Source organism: Gavialis gangeticus, unplaced genomic scaffold (assembly GCF_001723915.1).
Source record: "Gavialis gangeticus isolate Ggan-Ray unplaced genomic scaffold, GavGan_comp1, whole genome shotgun sequence".
NCBI lineage: Eukaryota > Metazoa > Chordata > Crocodylia > Gavialidae > Gavialis > Gavialis gangeticus.
In genome coordinates this window covers 115815410-115831111 of record NW_017729025.1, presented here as the reverse complement: position 1 = coordinate 115831111, position 15702 = coordinate 115815410, and the positions used below count along the sequence as shown (strand labels likewise).

Sequence of the window (15702 nt, the reverse complement as noted above, 5' to 3'; positions counted from 1 at the left end):
TGCAATCACCTCTATGTGCACTACACAAACACATATAAATCAGGAAAAAAATATTTCTTGAAATCATATTAATGTATGTTGCTTGATTTTTAGACTATAATTTGTTTCTTCCCCAGTTCTAAGATGGCAAACTCCCTAGCCAAAAGAAGTACTTTCAGGGGCAAGGGGAGAGACTTCTGGTGGCAAAGGTCAGGTGTTAGGGGGCTTGACTTCCAGTTCCAAGATGGAACCAAGGGGCAGGGCACCTGTCAAGAGGCAGGGCTACACTTGTGGCTTTCAACACCTCACCAAAACTTGTTATGCGGTCCTCCAGCTGAAATAACTGCCCACACCTGCCTTACTGGCTGGCTTGGTAATGGCACTGTTTAATGCAGGTGTTCTCAAACTGTAGGTTGCAACCCCCTGGCAATTTAAAAGGGGGTTGCAAATTCTCTTCCCTCCCTAGAAGTGGTGACACAGAGGGTGGGGCCGACACCACCATTGAGCACTCTGTGTCACCGCTGTGCACTGTGCCCACTTCCCCACAGCCAAGTCTGGGTTGCTGGCGGCCGGGAACCCACCTGCCCTCCGCTCATCTACCGGCCAGACTTGGGTGCAGGGAAGCAATACACGGTGGCAGCATGGAGTGCTCAATGGCAGTGGGGCCCTGCGCCCCACACCACCACTTCTAGGGAGGGAAGAAAAGTTTGCAACCCCCTTGTCATGGTATCAAAAAGTTTGAGAACCCCTGGTTTAATGGGTTCCATGTCCTTTCTGCTTTTTTTTTTAATAAGATCCTCATTTTCCATGATAGTTAATGAGTGTGTCCCAGAGTAGGATTTTAAATAATTATGGCATTTAAGACTCAAAATTTCAGTCTATGGAATATGTTGCATTTTTCTATTAATAGTTAATCTTTCAAAGTAGCAGCCATTACTAGTATCCCCCTCTAACTCCCATGGGATAGGCACTGCTATATCTTTGGGAACAGAGAAGTCACACTGTGAAAGGCATCAGTAAATAGTGAGATCACAAGTTACTCCCAGCAGGACACGAGTTATCTGGTAGAAGTGGCTTACAGGTATCTATGACGTGGTTTGTTTGCCCTAGATAGTTACTCTGCAAACTTTGCACACTAAGTTTTCTTAGGGCCTCTGTTACTATCTGTCAGGAATTATGAAGCATGCTGACAAATTCACACAAGGTGAAACAAAGACAGTAATATGTATGTGTCTTATCAAGGTCAAGAATTAGTGTTAATTATAGAACAGCAGACAGGTTTACATTTTCTCATTAGTTATTGCAGTGTTTCCACTGTAGATTTATTAGGTCAAATCCCCCAATTTACCCATCTTGGATGGGGAGACCCATTGATTTCAGGGGAGCTATGCAGACAAGTCAGCCAGTCAGTATTTGATCAGCAGGGATCCTGGTTTTCTCTGATTTAAAAAAAATCCCCAATTTTCAGTGAAAAAAGTAACCCCAAATCCACATTGTTCCATGATTTAAATGAAACACCACTAATATGTAGACATATATATAGTGCTGTTTCATTTTAATCATGAAAAAATGTGGATTTGGGGTTACTTTTTTAACCAAAAATTGGAGATTTTTTTAAATTCAGAGAAAACCAGGATCCCTGTTGATCAGTTATCCTAAAGCTCCTCCTGGGAGGATAAAAAATTATGTCTGAATCCAAATTAAGGCACTAAGTAGGAAAGGATTGTTTATGTTGAGCCAACTGTTCTAGAATCAACTGAGAACATCCCGTGTATTAATGACTCATTCATGGGTGGATCCAGGATTTTGTAATTTGCACTGCAAAGGTGGCTGCATCCCTTGCTCTCACCCCCACCGCAAACACCGGGTCAGGCAGACTGCATTGTATAAGTTGCAGTGAGGGACTTTTTTAAGGTCCCTCAATCAGGTAAAAATTTTCCTTCCCCCTTCCCTTTCCCTCCATGCTCAACAGTACATGCCCTCCTGTTCTTTTGCCTCCTCCCTTCCCTGCAAGTCACTGCCACCCACTGATCTGCAGGTAGTGGGAAGGGCTCCAGACCTGCTCCTGACCCATTCCAGCCAAGCTGCACATGAAGCTTGGTCAGCTAGAGATAGTGGCGATAGCAGGTGTGTTCCTTTTCCCTGAGTCTTTTCCTGGGCTGGCAGAGAAAACAAAAGAGGGACCAGACAGGGACGAGAGAGGACCTGCCCACTGCTGCCTCTATCCCTGGCTGAGCTCAGCTCTGCACAGACCCCAACTGGAGCAGGCAGGAGCAGCTTTGGAACTCCCCGCTTCTCCCGTTGTATGTTCAACTGAAATGGCATTCATCTGGCACCATTCCACCCCTACTCCCAATCCACCCCTGAACCCACTGCCTTGTTTTCTGCAATTATATACAGCGTTAAACCTCCATTTTAAAGTGCCACTGCAATGGGGGAGAGCATCACCCAGTTGTCTCTGACTGCAAGTGAAAGGGAGGGTGTCTGGGAGTCAAACAAGGGAGTCATTCAGATCTTTCCAAATCTCCAAAAGATCACTGTTGCTTTGAAGCATTAGAAAGCGAAGAGAAGATAGGATATCCTAGCTTACACCAGTACTCTAACCTCTTTGCAGTATCTGCAAGGCTGAGATGTGTTATATGAACGGTGCAACACTTGGCAGCCATTTATATTTAGTGTAATGCTATACCTTTGTTAAGATACTTGAACTTATAATACATGCATAATATTTACATACATAACAATGTTTCCAGTGTGGGCTATCTAGGGGTATATTTTAGTGGTGTCATTTATTTACAGCAGGAGATGGTGTGTTTCAACTAAGCTACAGGGGTCATCATCTAAGTAACAAAAAAAATCTGCTCCCAGGCAGAACCTAGTAAGGCTGAAGTGCTGTGAATAGAAACTGTTCAGTAGCAAACACTGAAATGAGCAGTATTATATTATATATAACTTAATAAACACAGGAGGAAGGAATTATCTGAGGCATCTGCTAGCTCACTGAAAATCCATGCTATGAAATGGGAAATAATTTTTAAGCGCTTAACTGGCCATGAGAATGTTTTCACTTTAACATCATTTATCTTTTTACCAGTTAGCCTGAAAGGTACTACCCAGCCTTCAGCATTTAGGTTAAAGATCTTCCCTTCAACCAAAACCAGTTGTCCTTCTTCACCCTCAGGGTGCCAGATGGTATCAGTTCTTTTACAGATAATAATCTTTTCCTAAAGGGAAATTCTTCTCACATACATATTAAATGTAAAGTGCATGCCTCACATTATCAGCCTACTTGGCAATATAATATAACCCAAAACGGATGAACTCTTATCCATCAACTAACTAGATTTTCTCACTTAAATATCTGTGGGTAGCAGGAAGGGGAATACTCTGAGAAACCATCAAGCACTGAATTTCAGGCATAACATACCAGTTAGTCTTTTACTAAGAGTGCAAGGCAGCTAGAAACCACATACAATTATCTCTTTGGCATGAAGAGCTGGGATTCCCCAATGCTGTGCTTACAGTCAGGAGCTCCCAGCTGCTGGCAACAAGGCAGAGAAAGCCACGACAGAAAGCCTTTCCTCTTCTAACTGAAAGGGCTTGTTGATCTTATATTTATGAACTGTGTCAGTTACCTGATCAGACAGGCTTTCAAATCTACTGTGTTTTTATGTATGCTGGCAAGAGCTCAGAGAAAGAAATCTTAGCTTTATACCCAGGTAAGTCAATTCTCCAAACGGAAGAAAAAATGTGCACAATTTGCAAAATGTCCAGCTTCTCAACTCACATTTGACAACAAAGTCAAGAAATCAAACCCACAAAGTATTCTCACCTGAACTTGCAAATCCAATTACTTGTTCTGAGAAATACTGAGGAAGGTGTAACATAATATGTTGAGAGTCAAAGTTAACTGCCACTTCCTCAGATTGCTGGCACTCAACTGCTTTTCCAAACATACTTAAGCGAAAGTACAGGTGAAATCAAGTCCTGAATTAGACTTACAAGCCTATTAAATTTTGTTTGATCCCTTTTGAACACTCATTAGTTCTATGCCTTCTTAACAGGAGCAGGAGAGAGAGAGAGAGAGAGAGAGAATACACTACGTAACAACGAGAGCATGAAGGGACTTCTCAGTTTGGAGAGTGAATAGCTACTCATATAACACCACTGATGACTGGTGGACTTAATAGAAGGTCTGATTTGATTTACATTTTACTGTTACACAAATTTAGAGGCATATTTTAAAAATCTACCTAAAGAAAATTAAAAAGCAGAAACTCTCCTTTGTGTAAAACAGAATGAAAAAATAAACAATGAAGAACTAGTGCTCTCTCTCAATCAGGAACACAATATATACAGATGTAGTGTGTGTGTGCGCGCGCGCGCGCGTGTGCACACACCAGTAAAAAAATACTTTTTAAAGAAATACAGTTGGTGATTCTACTACAAACAGAAATATTAAAAAATATTTTTAAACACAGAAGATAGCTTAACCTGCTAAATCTGTGTTTCCCCACAGTTCAAAAATATTTGGATGAAGTCTTCAGGTTCAGGCCCATTTCTAGTTTTAAAAATTGCTGTTATATGAAGTGTTTATAATTAGTTTTAATTTTAAATTCTAAACACTGATTCATCAGCACAATTGATGATGCAGCTTGTTATTAATGTGGCAAAAATATAAGTTATGATCCTATGAGTACAGATGTACAAGACTTGATCTACTACAGGAGGACAACTTCACTTGCCTAATTTTGCAACATGTGTTTACAAGACACAACCATATATGGGGTTTTTTTGTTTCTTTATATCTATAATTTTCACATGCTGCCATATTTAGGATATAATTTGCCTTTGTCATGACCATAGCCATATAATTTTTGGTTTTCCACAGTGTAATTTGTAGAGCTCAGTTGCAATATTTCTGATCTTGCCTTTTAATGGTTGAGTCCTAAACTTCTCACCGTTTATTTGTACAATTAATTAGTCAACTGTACTGAGCCTAGACTTATATTATATTCACCTTTTACAGAGATATGGTAAAAACATAGGGGAAAAAAACAGAAGCACAAGTTAAAGTCATTTGTATTAGTCCTAGTTTCTTATTTTATCTCTAGGGTAAAGCCCCTCATTATAAAATACATTTGCTAATGACAGATTGACTCACCTTCTGCTGAAAGACCCTGTATGTTAATTCCCTTGGCAGCCAAGAAACTCAGGCATGCATCTATGTTTTCAATCTAAGCAAGAAAAAGAGACAAAAGAATATGCATTGAATGTTTGCTTTCAGTTTATTGCATGCAACCTTTGTATCACAGGAATAGCTTCATTGTTCGTTGCTCTGGAAAGACATTTTTAATGCTGGAACCATAACAACATGAAAACTCCTAAGTTACTTAGGTGATCAATATTGTGTTGGTCATAGCACAGTATTGTTTGTACTTGCATGAGGCAAGTTATTTAGTATTTTAACCCTGAAAGATGATCACTGCATGTTGGTAAAGGGTCAAAAATAACATGCAGGGTTTTTATCCTATGATGATCGTAACAACCACAATACTGAAAATAAACACAGATGCCAAATTTGCTTGTGGAGAAGAAATATTATCGCTTGCTTTTAAGCAGGCAGCTGGCAGAAGTTTCCAGCCACAGAGGCAGTAAAATATAAGAATGGTAACTAGAAACCCCAGTTGGAATCCAGAAAATGTTTACTCACAAAATTCTCTAGATGTCAGAAATGAAAGACTACTGAAGGATGCAGTGGCTTCTCATTGTGGAGTAAATCCTGCCTCTTTAGTGGGTTCACCATCAAAGAGCAGGATTTTATTTGGCCCACACACAGGACATGCACAGCCAGCTCTATGGGGGTTCCCCACATACTGTTTGGGGCCAGGAGAGAGGAGAGACAGCACCTACTTTGCTTGCCCCTACTTCCTGACAGGTAGCTGCTAGAATTGCAAAGATTACTTTACGGGGCTGACATTGCTGCAGTGAAGATACTCTATTTCTGCCCTAGGGTCCAAGAAAATAGAATTCATACCTGGCCTTTTGTCCTCTGGAAATCACCAGCTCCAAATTAATTTACTTAATGTTGGTGAGAACATTTGTAAAATAAATATAGCATAGGTGTTGAGCATGAAAAATGGTCCGAAGCTACCCAACTCAGTCCCCGCTAAAATCAAAGGTAAGCCTTCCACTGATTTCACTAGGGGCAGAGTTAATGATGAGGTACTACAAAAAAAAATCTCATTCTTACTCAATTTGCAGTAGGATCCCTTACCCCAAGGAGTGCTGTACAAACAGGAACAACAACACAGTAGCTGCCCCAGGAAAATTCATAGCTTAGGTTTATCCTAAGATACAACAGGTGAATGAATTCAACAAATGGGCGTGGGAGGATAAGGCAGCATAAACAGTAATTTTGCATAATAAAAGTAGGCTCAGCTCACCACCTGTCTGGCCACTGTCAGGCTTTACAGCGGAGTTAATTCACATGGTGGGATTTCTATGAAGTTTTTTTTTCCCACACAAGAGACCTTGGTGTAGAATTCAGTCTTTATTTTTGCATTTCTCACACTATGAGAAATCATCAAATAGAAATAGAACTGTGCATCTTAATTAAAGCAATCACTATTCTAGTAAACAATAAATAAGTTAATAATATAGAGTACTATCCATGCTCACAGATACAGCAAATATTGGTCCTTATTGCACCCCAGAGATGTAGTATTACCTCTGTCTTACTGCAGTATTACCCAACCCTCAGACACCTGTCACTTCCTCCAACTGCAGTTCTCATATTTTAAAACAAATAAATTATGTCTTTTTATCAGGATATTAACCTACTAGGACTGACCACAGAGCCTTTCCCAGATATTAGCTAGATATAGTTTTCCTGTCTGCTAATGAAAGAACAGATTCTATGATTCTCAGATCTTAATGCCCGTACCAAGGTCCAGTCCTTAAATATGTCCCTTTAAGTCACAGCATTTCCCTCTTTGACTCTCAATGATTCTCTTGGCTTTCACCATACTTCCTTTGCTAAGGTGGATTTTCTTTGAAAATCAAACATCTAAATCCTGCCTAAGTTCTGTGTAGATGCATACAGAACCAATATGGACCTGGCCCAACCTGGCTTCCTTCTTCCACAGTCTTATCCTATACTTGTTGCTCTCTTTTTTTGCCTTAAATTTCTTCTCCCTTCAGACAGGGTAAATTGTAGCAGCATGCTTTATTTCTATAGCAGGCTTCTCACACAGCTAGCTTCCCCTTGAGACCAAGTGCCCACAGCCCTTCTTCCTGCTCTATGTGGTATTCTCCAAACCGACTTCCCCAGAGCACATTCATTCATTTCAGCTTCTGATCCAGACATTGTCACTCCAGGACTCCCCCGTGACTGAACTCTAAACAGCCTTTTTACACACTGAGCACCACAGTCACCTGAGTAAAATACCTAGCCCCCATTCCAACTCAACTGCACATCCTCCAGCAGGACTTGACATCCTGACATGACCATGACTTGGAACATCCTTTAAATGGGGCAGAGCACCCTGTTATAAAGGCTGCAAGGAGAAGTTTACATAGCAATTATAATACACAGAGAAAATAAGATAATGGATTAGAATGGGATTGCTCAAACCCTGGCCTACAGGCCAGATCTAGCCCACAGCCCTATGTCATCCAGGCCACAGGACTTGCCCCAGGTCTGGAAATTTGACAGCAGAAAAGTGGTGGCACTGCTCCCCCACCACAAACTTTTTAGACCTGTGGGGACCCCCAGGCTCTGTATACTGGATCAGACCACCAGACCCCAGGGCCAAATCCTTACACCATGCCCTAGGAGCCAAACCAAGTGTGCCAGGGGCCAGGAGGGAGCAGTGTCAGGCCCCCAGGCCCATTCCCATGTGCTGGGCAGGAGGGGGCCATGCTGGGTCCCAGGGCCTGTTCCCTGAGCACTGGGCATGGAGGGGGGCAGTGTTGGGTCCCGGAGTCCAGTCCTAACATGCAAAGCTCAAACTGACCCACAGACCAGCCCCACCCCACACATCTGGCCCCCAGGGCCAAAAGGTTGAGCACTACTGAATTCGAATTTTACCATATATGGAAAGGTGGACTGCGTGGGAAAAAAGATGGATTGCAAGAAGATGGTAACAGTCAAGAAATCATAAGAAACTAAGTACTGTGAAGACAAGGAAATAGCTGTCCCACATGAAGGAAGAAGGAAGCCATTATGAAAGAAAAGACTGGTGACAAAAGGATGCAAAGGAGGTTCTTATGCCAGGAAATAAAACACAGTGATAAGATTTCATTGTTAATATACAATAGAAAGGGACTTGGAAAACACAATAGAAAAGCCAAGATGTTGCAAGGACATGTAACTAATATTATTTGTATGGATCCATAGGTACGTGTGGTGATTTACAAATGGGAAAGGTGCCTGGCAATATAATATGAAAGTTGAGCAATTAATTTTAGTGTGTGGGAAAAGAAAGAAGGGAAAGGTTTAAAGAATTTAAAGGAAATTGTAATATAGAACATGGGGGTAGAGCAACTGAAAGCTATAGTTGGGAGTACCCAAAGTATTTCTCATTGAATAATTACTTAGTGCTCTACATAAAATGAATTTGTAGTGTCAGTCTAGTTCTAATATAAAAAAGAGAGGTAGTTAGCCAGGCAGTGAACAGGGTAGACTTATAGACTAACTGATTCTTTCTACTATGTCTTCTTATAGGAAGGTGTTTAGATTCCTTTTAGCAATCACTCCTCAAGTGTCAAGAGAGGTGCCAGATACTGGATGGGCTTACAGATTGCTCCTACAGCAGGTCACAATGGAAATCATCTTGGTTGGGTATTTGACGAGACCTCTCTGAAACTGTCCACACTTTTCTAAAAATTAGAAGAGAGGAGGCAATTGAAATGTTTATATTTCAAATAGTGTTTGGTATATAAATAATTATATAACTTATGATGAAACTAAACTAAAACTTTATTTTACCATTCAAAGGCATCAAAAAACATGAGGATTACTTATATAGACAGGTCTCCTAACACTGCAAACAGTCCACTAATTTGATCTGTAAAAAGAAGCCTCAAAGGCAGGATTCAGTGCACAATCTGTATTGTACCGACATTAATACACAACGAAAACAAACTACCTTATTTTCTCAGACACAACACGACCCCCACCCCCATTCCTGAATATAATATATACCCTGTTTTTGAAAGGTAGAATGAAGACAAAAAGCTTTTTCCAGAGTTATGGCTGCATAGAGCACGGACAGAGCCTAATGTTCATCTGGCTCACATGCCCTTTCCTGCTTCCTAAAAGCTGAAACCCTAGCTGCTACTGAAAACTGGTCTCCATATGTAGATCTATGATTTTGAAAAGAGCTAGAATCCCTAAGGTTGTGAAATAGGAAGAGAGAGTCTAGGAGAAGCTAGTAGACAGCAAAATTGCACTAAGAAAGGTTAGCTTGATTAGCCGAATGTCAAGATCATTAAAAAGGTGAGACAATCATTAACACACCTGGAATGAAGAACAATTAAGTCAACTGACTCCCTCAGCTGCCTAACTAGTAATGCAACAGCTGCTGTACCATGAAGCAGGAATCAAAGCAGATTGCTTCTATCCCAGGCAGAAAATCAGCATCGTTGCTTAAAACATGCACCCCAGTTTGGGGGGCTGATTTTGGAGGGAAAGGTGTTCCTTGTATGGGAGAAAATACAGTATTAGCTGTCTATGTCTATGTCTATTAACTACCAAGTTAGTTTGGGTTTAGCATATGAGTATACCATGAAAACATTATGAAAATGAGAAAAATATTTGATTTTAGTAATTTTTTTCCCTACATCCTACAGACAGAGTAAATACTGTCTGTTATGAAAACTGTGATGGTACCACTTTTCTAGCTAGGACAATAAACTCCATGTAAATTATCTATGCAAAAATGTGGTGCTGCTTCAGCCAGAAACATCTTATTGCATGTACAACAGTGGTAATGCAAAGGATTCTGAAGAGGCCTAATAACAAAAGCACCTAGACATAAATGTCTGGGGGGCTGAACTGAAGTTCCTAAGTAGATCGCAACTGAGTACCAGCTTGTAAAGAAATAGAGGCCTAATAACAATGCACTGTGCACTGAACACACAGCTGCCTTCTTTTACTATTCAAAAACAAGCAGACACTGAAGCTCTAAGAGCCTTTTCTGAGCCAAGCCCACATATTGTTTAAGCCCTTAAAGCAGACGTGAGAAGGTTGCTGATTTGCTAAAGGGGAGTGTATATTTTATTTTCTTTTTTTTTTGCTGTGCGTCATGACTGGCTCTTGGCAGGCAGTTCTGATTTCTCTTTTCCTCTGCCTCCTGCTGCAAGTAACATGAACACAGCAGAGGCAGAGGAGAGAGAGATTTCTGAAACAACCCATCCCTGCATAAATATAGGAGAAATTTTTGTAGGCACAGAGGAGAAGGTACATAAACCAGGAAAAGGTACGTAAACCAGGGCATGGTCATCCACAGTGATGCTCAACATATTTTTGGAATTACTTACTATTTAAAATGAGCAGGTTCAGACAGATCAAGTATCCAGATGAGAACAGTGTTCCCTGCTCCCTTCTTCACTATAGGATCTGTGAGTGTTGTGTTGTTAAAACCTCTGTAGCTATTCACTTTTACAAGGACATGAAGCACAGAAAGTGATGGTGTGGTACAAAGCTGGTCGTGTAGTATCAGTCCCCTACATGCAGGACATTTATTTGTTTTAACAAGTCCTACAACCAAACAAGAATTTAGAGTACTGCTGATTCTAACTGTGAAAGGGCCTGCCCCTATATGGGAAGTTTTGCTTCCAAAACTTTGTTAGTGGGACAGGCAATGAAATAAAGAAACTCTACTATTTCCAGATGAAACATACCCACATAGAGAAGAGTTATAAATAGGAACTTGGGAAAATGTATGGAACCCAGACAAATTATTCAGGGCTTAGGGTTTGGGGACAGGAAGGAGAGTTGAGCTGGCAGTTCTAACTTACTATTTTAAATTTAGGCTTCTTTAAAAAAAATCAGGCTTCTTTTTAAAAATACTTTTTAATTCAAGTTGTTCCAGTTGAGGCATATGGTGGTTAACTTCTTCCTCTACAAAGTTCTCTCCATACAAAGCAATTCTACATTTGAGTCCTTCCTCATGTTCTCATCTTCTCCTGAACGAAGCAGCAATGCTTCTTTTCACACCCAAGAAAGGACTTTAATATTCTTTATTAGGCTATTCCCTCTCTTCATCCTAAGTGAGGTAGGTAGCCTGTCTTATTTTAATGTCAGAATTAAGATTCTGTTCAGACTCACTGCTGAGTATAGGAAATAATTTGTATGGCTCTATTCTGCATTCTAGCTGCTCTACACTGTTCCACTAACACAGAATAATGGGGAAACTCAGTTTAACTGCTTGCCTGAGAACCCCCAGACTTAAACGTTAGGGACAGACATTACACATAAACTAGTTTAAGTGATCAGAAACTGATTTAAACCTGTAACAGAGCAGATGTTTAGTGCACATAAACCAGTTAGAAAATGGCTGAAACCGGTTTGAGATAAACCTGGCTGAATGTAGTATCAGACTTAACTGATTTGGGTCAAACCAGTTTATGCAATGTCTGTCCCAGACCCCTTGCTGGTTTAAGATAAACCAGACTCCCCCAAGGCTGACCCCTCCCCTCTGCTCCCTGGCTGGAGCTCAGCAGAGATTTGCAGGCACTGAGCATTTGCCTGCTCTCCCCTTCCCCCACCATTCCCTGCTAAGCAGGGATCCCCCATCCCCTCTGCCTTACACAGACACACAGCATTAGCTATCAGACCACATGGTGGGTATATCGGTGCTGTGGCAGACAGCAGTGTTGGTTTAGGGCTGTTTGGAGCTAATCAACAGCTCAGCTGGTAACATCCCTCCGTTCCTTCTTTGTTTAAGAAAAGCTTGAACTAATTTGAGCTGCTGTTTGTTTTCTGATGGGTTGATAAACACTCATAACAGAGCTGATAAATGCTCTGTTATTAAGCGTGTGGGGGGAACCCCTCCCTAATCCTGCCGGGGCTTGGCCATGTCTGCTTCAGTTCAACCCTGTGCAAGGGAAGGAAAGGCTGCTCTAGCACCACCACCCCCAGCTTCTAGCCTGAGCCACGGCAGGCATGTGCTTGTATTTCTGGAATGAAAAGGGAATGTCTATCCACCTCCAAATCGGTTCAAGCTTCAGGGTTACTAGGAATAACAGTCACAAATTGTTAGAGAGAAGGTTCAGGCTGGACATCAGTAGACATTACTTTACAGCTAGGGCTCCCAAATGAGGTGGTACTCTCTCCTACCTTGGGGGTCTTCAAGAGGAGGCTGGATATTTGGCTGGCGTGATATGATCCCAGCACCAATTCCTGCCCAGGGCAGGGGGTCGGACCTGATGATCTGTTTAGGTCCTTTCCATAGGTCCCAACTATGATACTATGATACTAACCTGCAAAGATTGAATCAATTCAGGCTCAGGCTTTTTGAATGCCTGTCACTAGCCAAAGGGATCTCTGATTAGACACAGCAGGAGGAGAAATGGTCATGGCTAGAATATCTTGTGACTCAGCAACCCCTAGGTACCAAAACTCCCTAATGGAGCAATGGGCATCCTGAAGTAATTTGGATCAGCCATCAGGTCCCTCAGTTACTCTGGGGTCTGACACATGCAGGGATGGCACAAGAGACATGTGCACAAAGCTGATAAAAGTTGTGTTTGGCATTATCTTCATTATGCATTTATATACCTTTTGAACAACATATACTTTTCCATACAAAGTAGAGGCTGATTCGCCAATCTTACTTTAGACTAGTACAATTTCGTTTTTGAGTTCGTGCTCTGTATCTTCCTAGTCTTACAACTCAATTCTAAAATAAAATCTTAACTTACGTAATTCACCCTCCAAAGAGGAACAAACTGCATATTTATGGTATACACAAACATTCAGAGAGGCTGGGGGAGTTAGATTGGGTTAAAAATAGCCACCCAATCTAATGTAAATTGGAGTGGGGGGGAGGGGAGCGAAAGCTTTGTAGGGGAGGTTTGGTGGGATCAGGGGAATTTGGCAGGATAAGAAGGAAGGGATTTCTGTACCTACAGTAGTCTAGATAGTGTGACAGGCAGTGAAATAAATGTTAGGGTAGTCTGTACCTACAAGTTAGGATAGCCTATACTTAGCCTTGAGGGTCAGCCCCCTGACCCTCCTACTCCAAAATGAACAACTCCTCCAGTGAATGAACTGCCTGCTACTCCCTCCTGCTGCTCTCCTTACTCTAACTTATTTCCATTGACTCCCAGCACCAGAGGGTTTAGCAGGCTTGCAGGAAGGTGAGCTAGCTTTTCTGCTGGGAGGCGGGTTGTTCATCTGGGGCTGGGGGGGAGCCATAGAGTTAAAAATAGCCCAGCACCAGGGGTGAGGGGGGTAGGAAAAGCACATGCCAGAGCTGGGGCCAGTGGACAGGCTTTCTAAGACCCGGAGCTGTGCTTTGAACATGTACAGAAATTTAGTTAGATTGGTCCTGCCATACCTGAAGTTAGACTACTTCAAAGATACAGTTAACTTAGATTGGGTCATCCAATTTTTTTGACAGATCTTACCATCCTAGAACTTCTGTAGTTTGCACTTAGATCAACCTAACTGAGGATCTAAGTGTAAGGTCTGTACCTGGGTGAACTAAGTTAGATCAGGTGGCCATTTTAACATGATCTAACCTCCCTCTAACCTAGTCTTGAAGGGCTACCTCCCCAGTAAGGCAAGAATAAATAGTACAACAGTTGCACAGATCTTTCCAGCCACACATTTCAAAGTGTTTTATAAAGGCGTGTAAGCATTATCATTCCCTTCCTCTTCCTGCCTGTTAAACATGTGCTAACTGAGGTATACAGGAATTAAGTGACTTCCTTGGATTCCTGCCTAAGTCAGGGATAACAAGCTTTTCTGATTCTTATCTCTGCTCATTCCACTATAAATCCCCCAAATCTATAGCACAGCATTATTCTTGTTCTTTCAAAGGTGTGTTAGGAAAAACCATGCACTTCTAATAACTTTCAACACATATAGCCACAGAAGTTTTTGCACTTGTCATGTTAGGGTAATCTTAGTCTCTGTTCTGATCTATGCTACCAGGAAAAAACCAGGAAACATGGCCATGACCTGTAGAAGCACATGGTATTATAAAGCCCTGCAAACATGTAAATAAAGATCCATAAAAGGGCACAGATATATGTTGATGGCTGACTGACTATATTTGACATAAGCTTGGATATGGAAATTCCCCACAGTACACACAGCTCTGCCAAGTCAAACAAAGCAGGGTAAGTTAAACTGTAAATTGTGTTGCCCTCGTCACAAGATGAGATACTCCCTAAAAAAACTAGGAATCAAGCTCTAACTGTAGTTTTTTTCCCCTTAAAAAATTCTAGAAAATGTTATGTTATAGTGCAAGGCCTGTATCCCCAATTTTGTACAGCAATAGGCATGTGACTTTTATGGAATGCTTCGCCAAAAGAATATTTTTTAAAATTTTAAACCAAGTTGCAATGTCTTCAATTTCAGAGTTTGGTATAGTATTAAGTTATCAGCTTTCTCAGGTTGTCCCTTGTCAGGATAGAAACTTCAACAGAAAAATAAAAATAAGTATCAATTTCAGAAGAAATTTTATAACCCTCCTATACCATATAACAACAAGAATTGACTACATACCCAGCAAAAAGACAAGAAAAGATCCCACATTCTCATTTATGCACTGCAACCTATTTCTTTAAGTAAAACAAGTTTGAAAGCACAGTTCAATGCTCAATATTGTTCTTTTATTATATTAAAAAGGCTTGAAAATCTTACATTATTACACTGGCAATCCTTATAAAAAGTGCCTTCTTTAGCAGTATAAATACCATCGTATGTACATTTTTGCAACCTAATTGGCCAACTTTATATAGGCCAATTCATATTTCATTGGGGCTGTCTGACAAACTAAACTGACAGGATATTAACAGCACACTGACAAATCTATGGAGTTGTTGGAACATTTTCACAGAATAAAGAAATCAACATGACAATGCCTGAAGCTAGCCTTTATTTTTAAAACTGGTTATAAAAAAGGGGGCATCAATAAAAATTCCCAACCCTACTTCTGTGAGCACAGGGAATAGGCCCTTCCTTGCCTGTCACATGGCTTTGGCACGCTAAAAATTAAGATGTGGTAACTTAGACATAACTGCTTTTAATAAATGTTCAGAGGAAAAAGGTAATGACCAGGGATCTAGGTTTTCTGTTCACCATGGAGAAACGTGGTAAAACCCAGATCGTCTCATTTTAAGAAAATAAGCAATCATCCAAGTATTCAAACCATACAGAGAGGTGCTGTGAGTGTAATCACATTAAAAATCGATAAGTCCTCAGATAGGAGACTGCGGCTTTATGCTAATGAGGCAACCGAACTAGCACATAGGATACCTAGGAGGAATATTTAAAACAGATACAGGGCCCAAGGATATAACATGCAAGCTGCCTACCTGATCATTACTGTAAATCATAATATGCATAGGACTAAGTCCCTGTCAATATTTAATTTTCTTTTTCTACTAACATATCTGCAGCTGCACATACAACATCCCAAACAGATACAAAAATACGTGCAATAAGAACAGCTGAGAAAGCTCTGATTCACAGTGTCCAAGTCT

The 15702-nt window shown here is 40.9% G+C and overlaps 1 protein-coding gene across 3 annotated transcripts in view; it reads right to left on the bottom strand.

Annotated features, from left to right (window-relative positions):
• Positions 1 to 15702, bottom strand: part of NAV2 (neuron navigator 2) — a 501690-nt gene that overhangs the window by 299029 nt on the left and 186959 nt on the right. For all 3 annotated transcript variants that reach the window (XM_019519466.1, XM_019519468.1, XM_019519467.1), the window contains exon 4: positions 5144 to 5216. In XM_019519466.1, coding sequence (XP_019375011.1) covers positions 5144 to 5216 — 73 coding nt within the window. The remainder of the gene's footprint in view (positions 1 to 5143; positions 5217 to 15702) is intronic.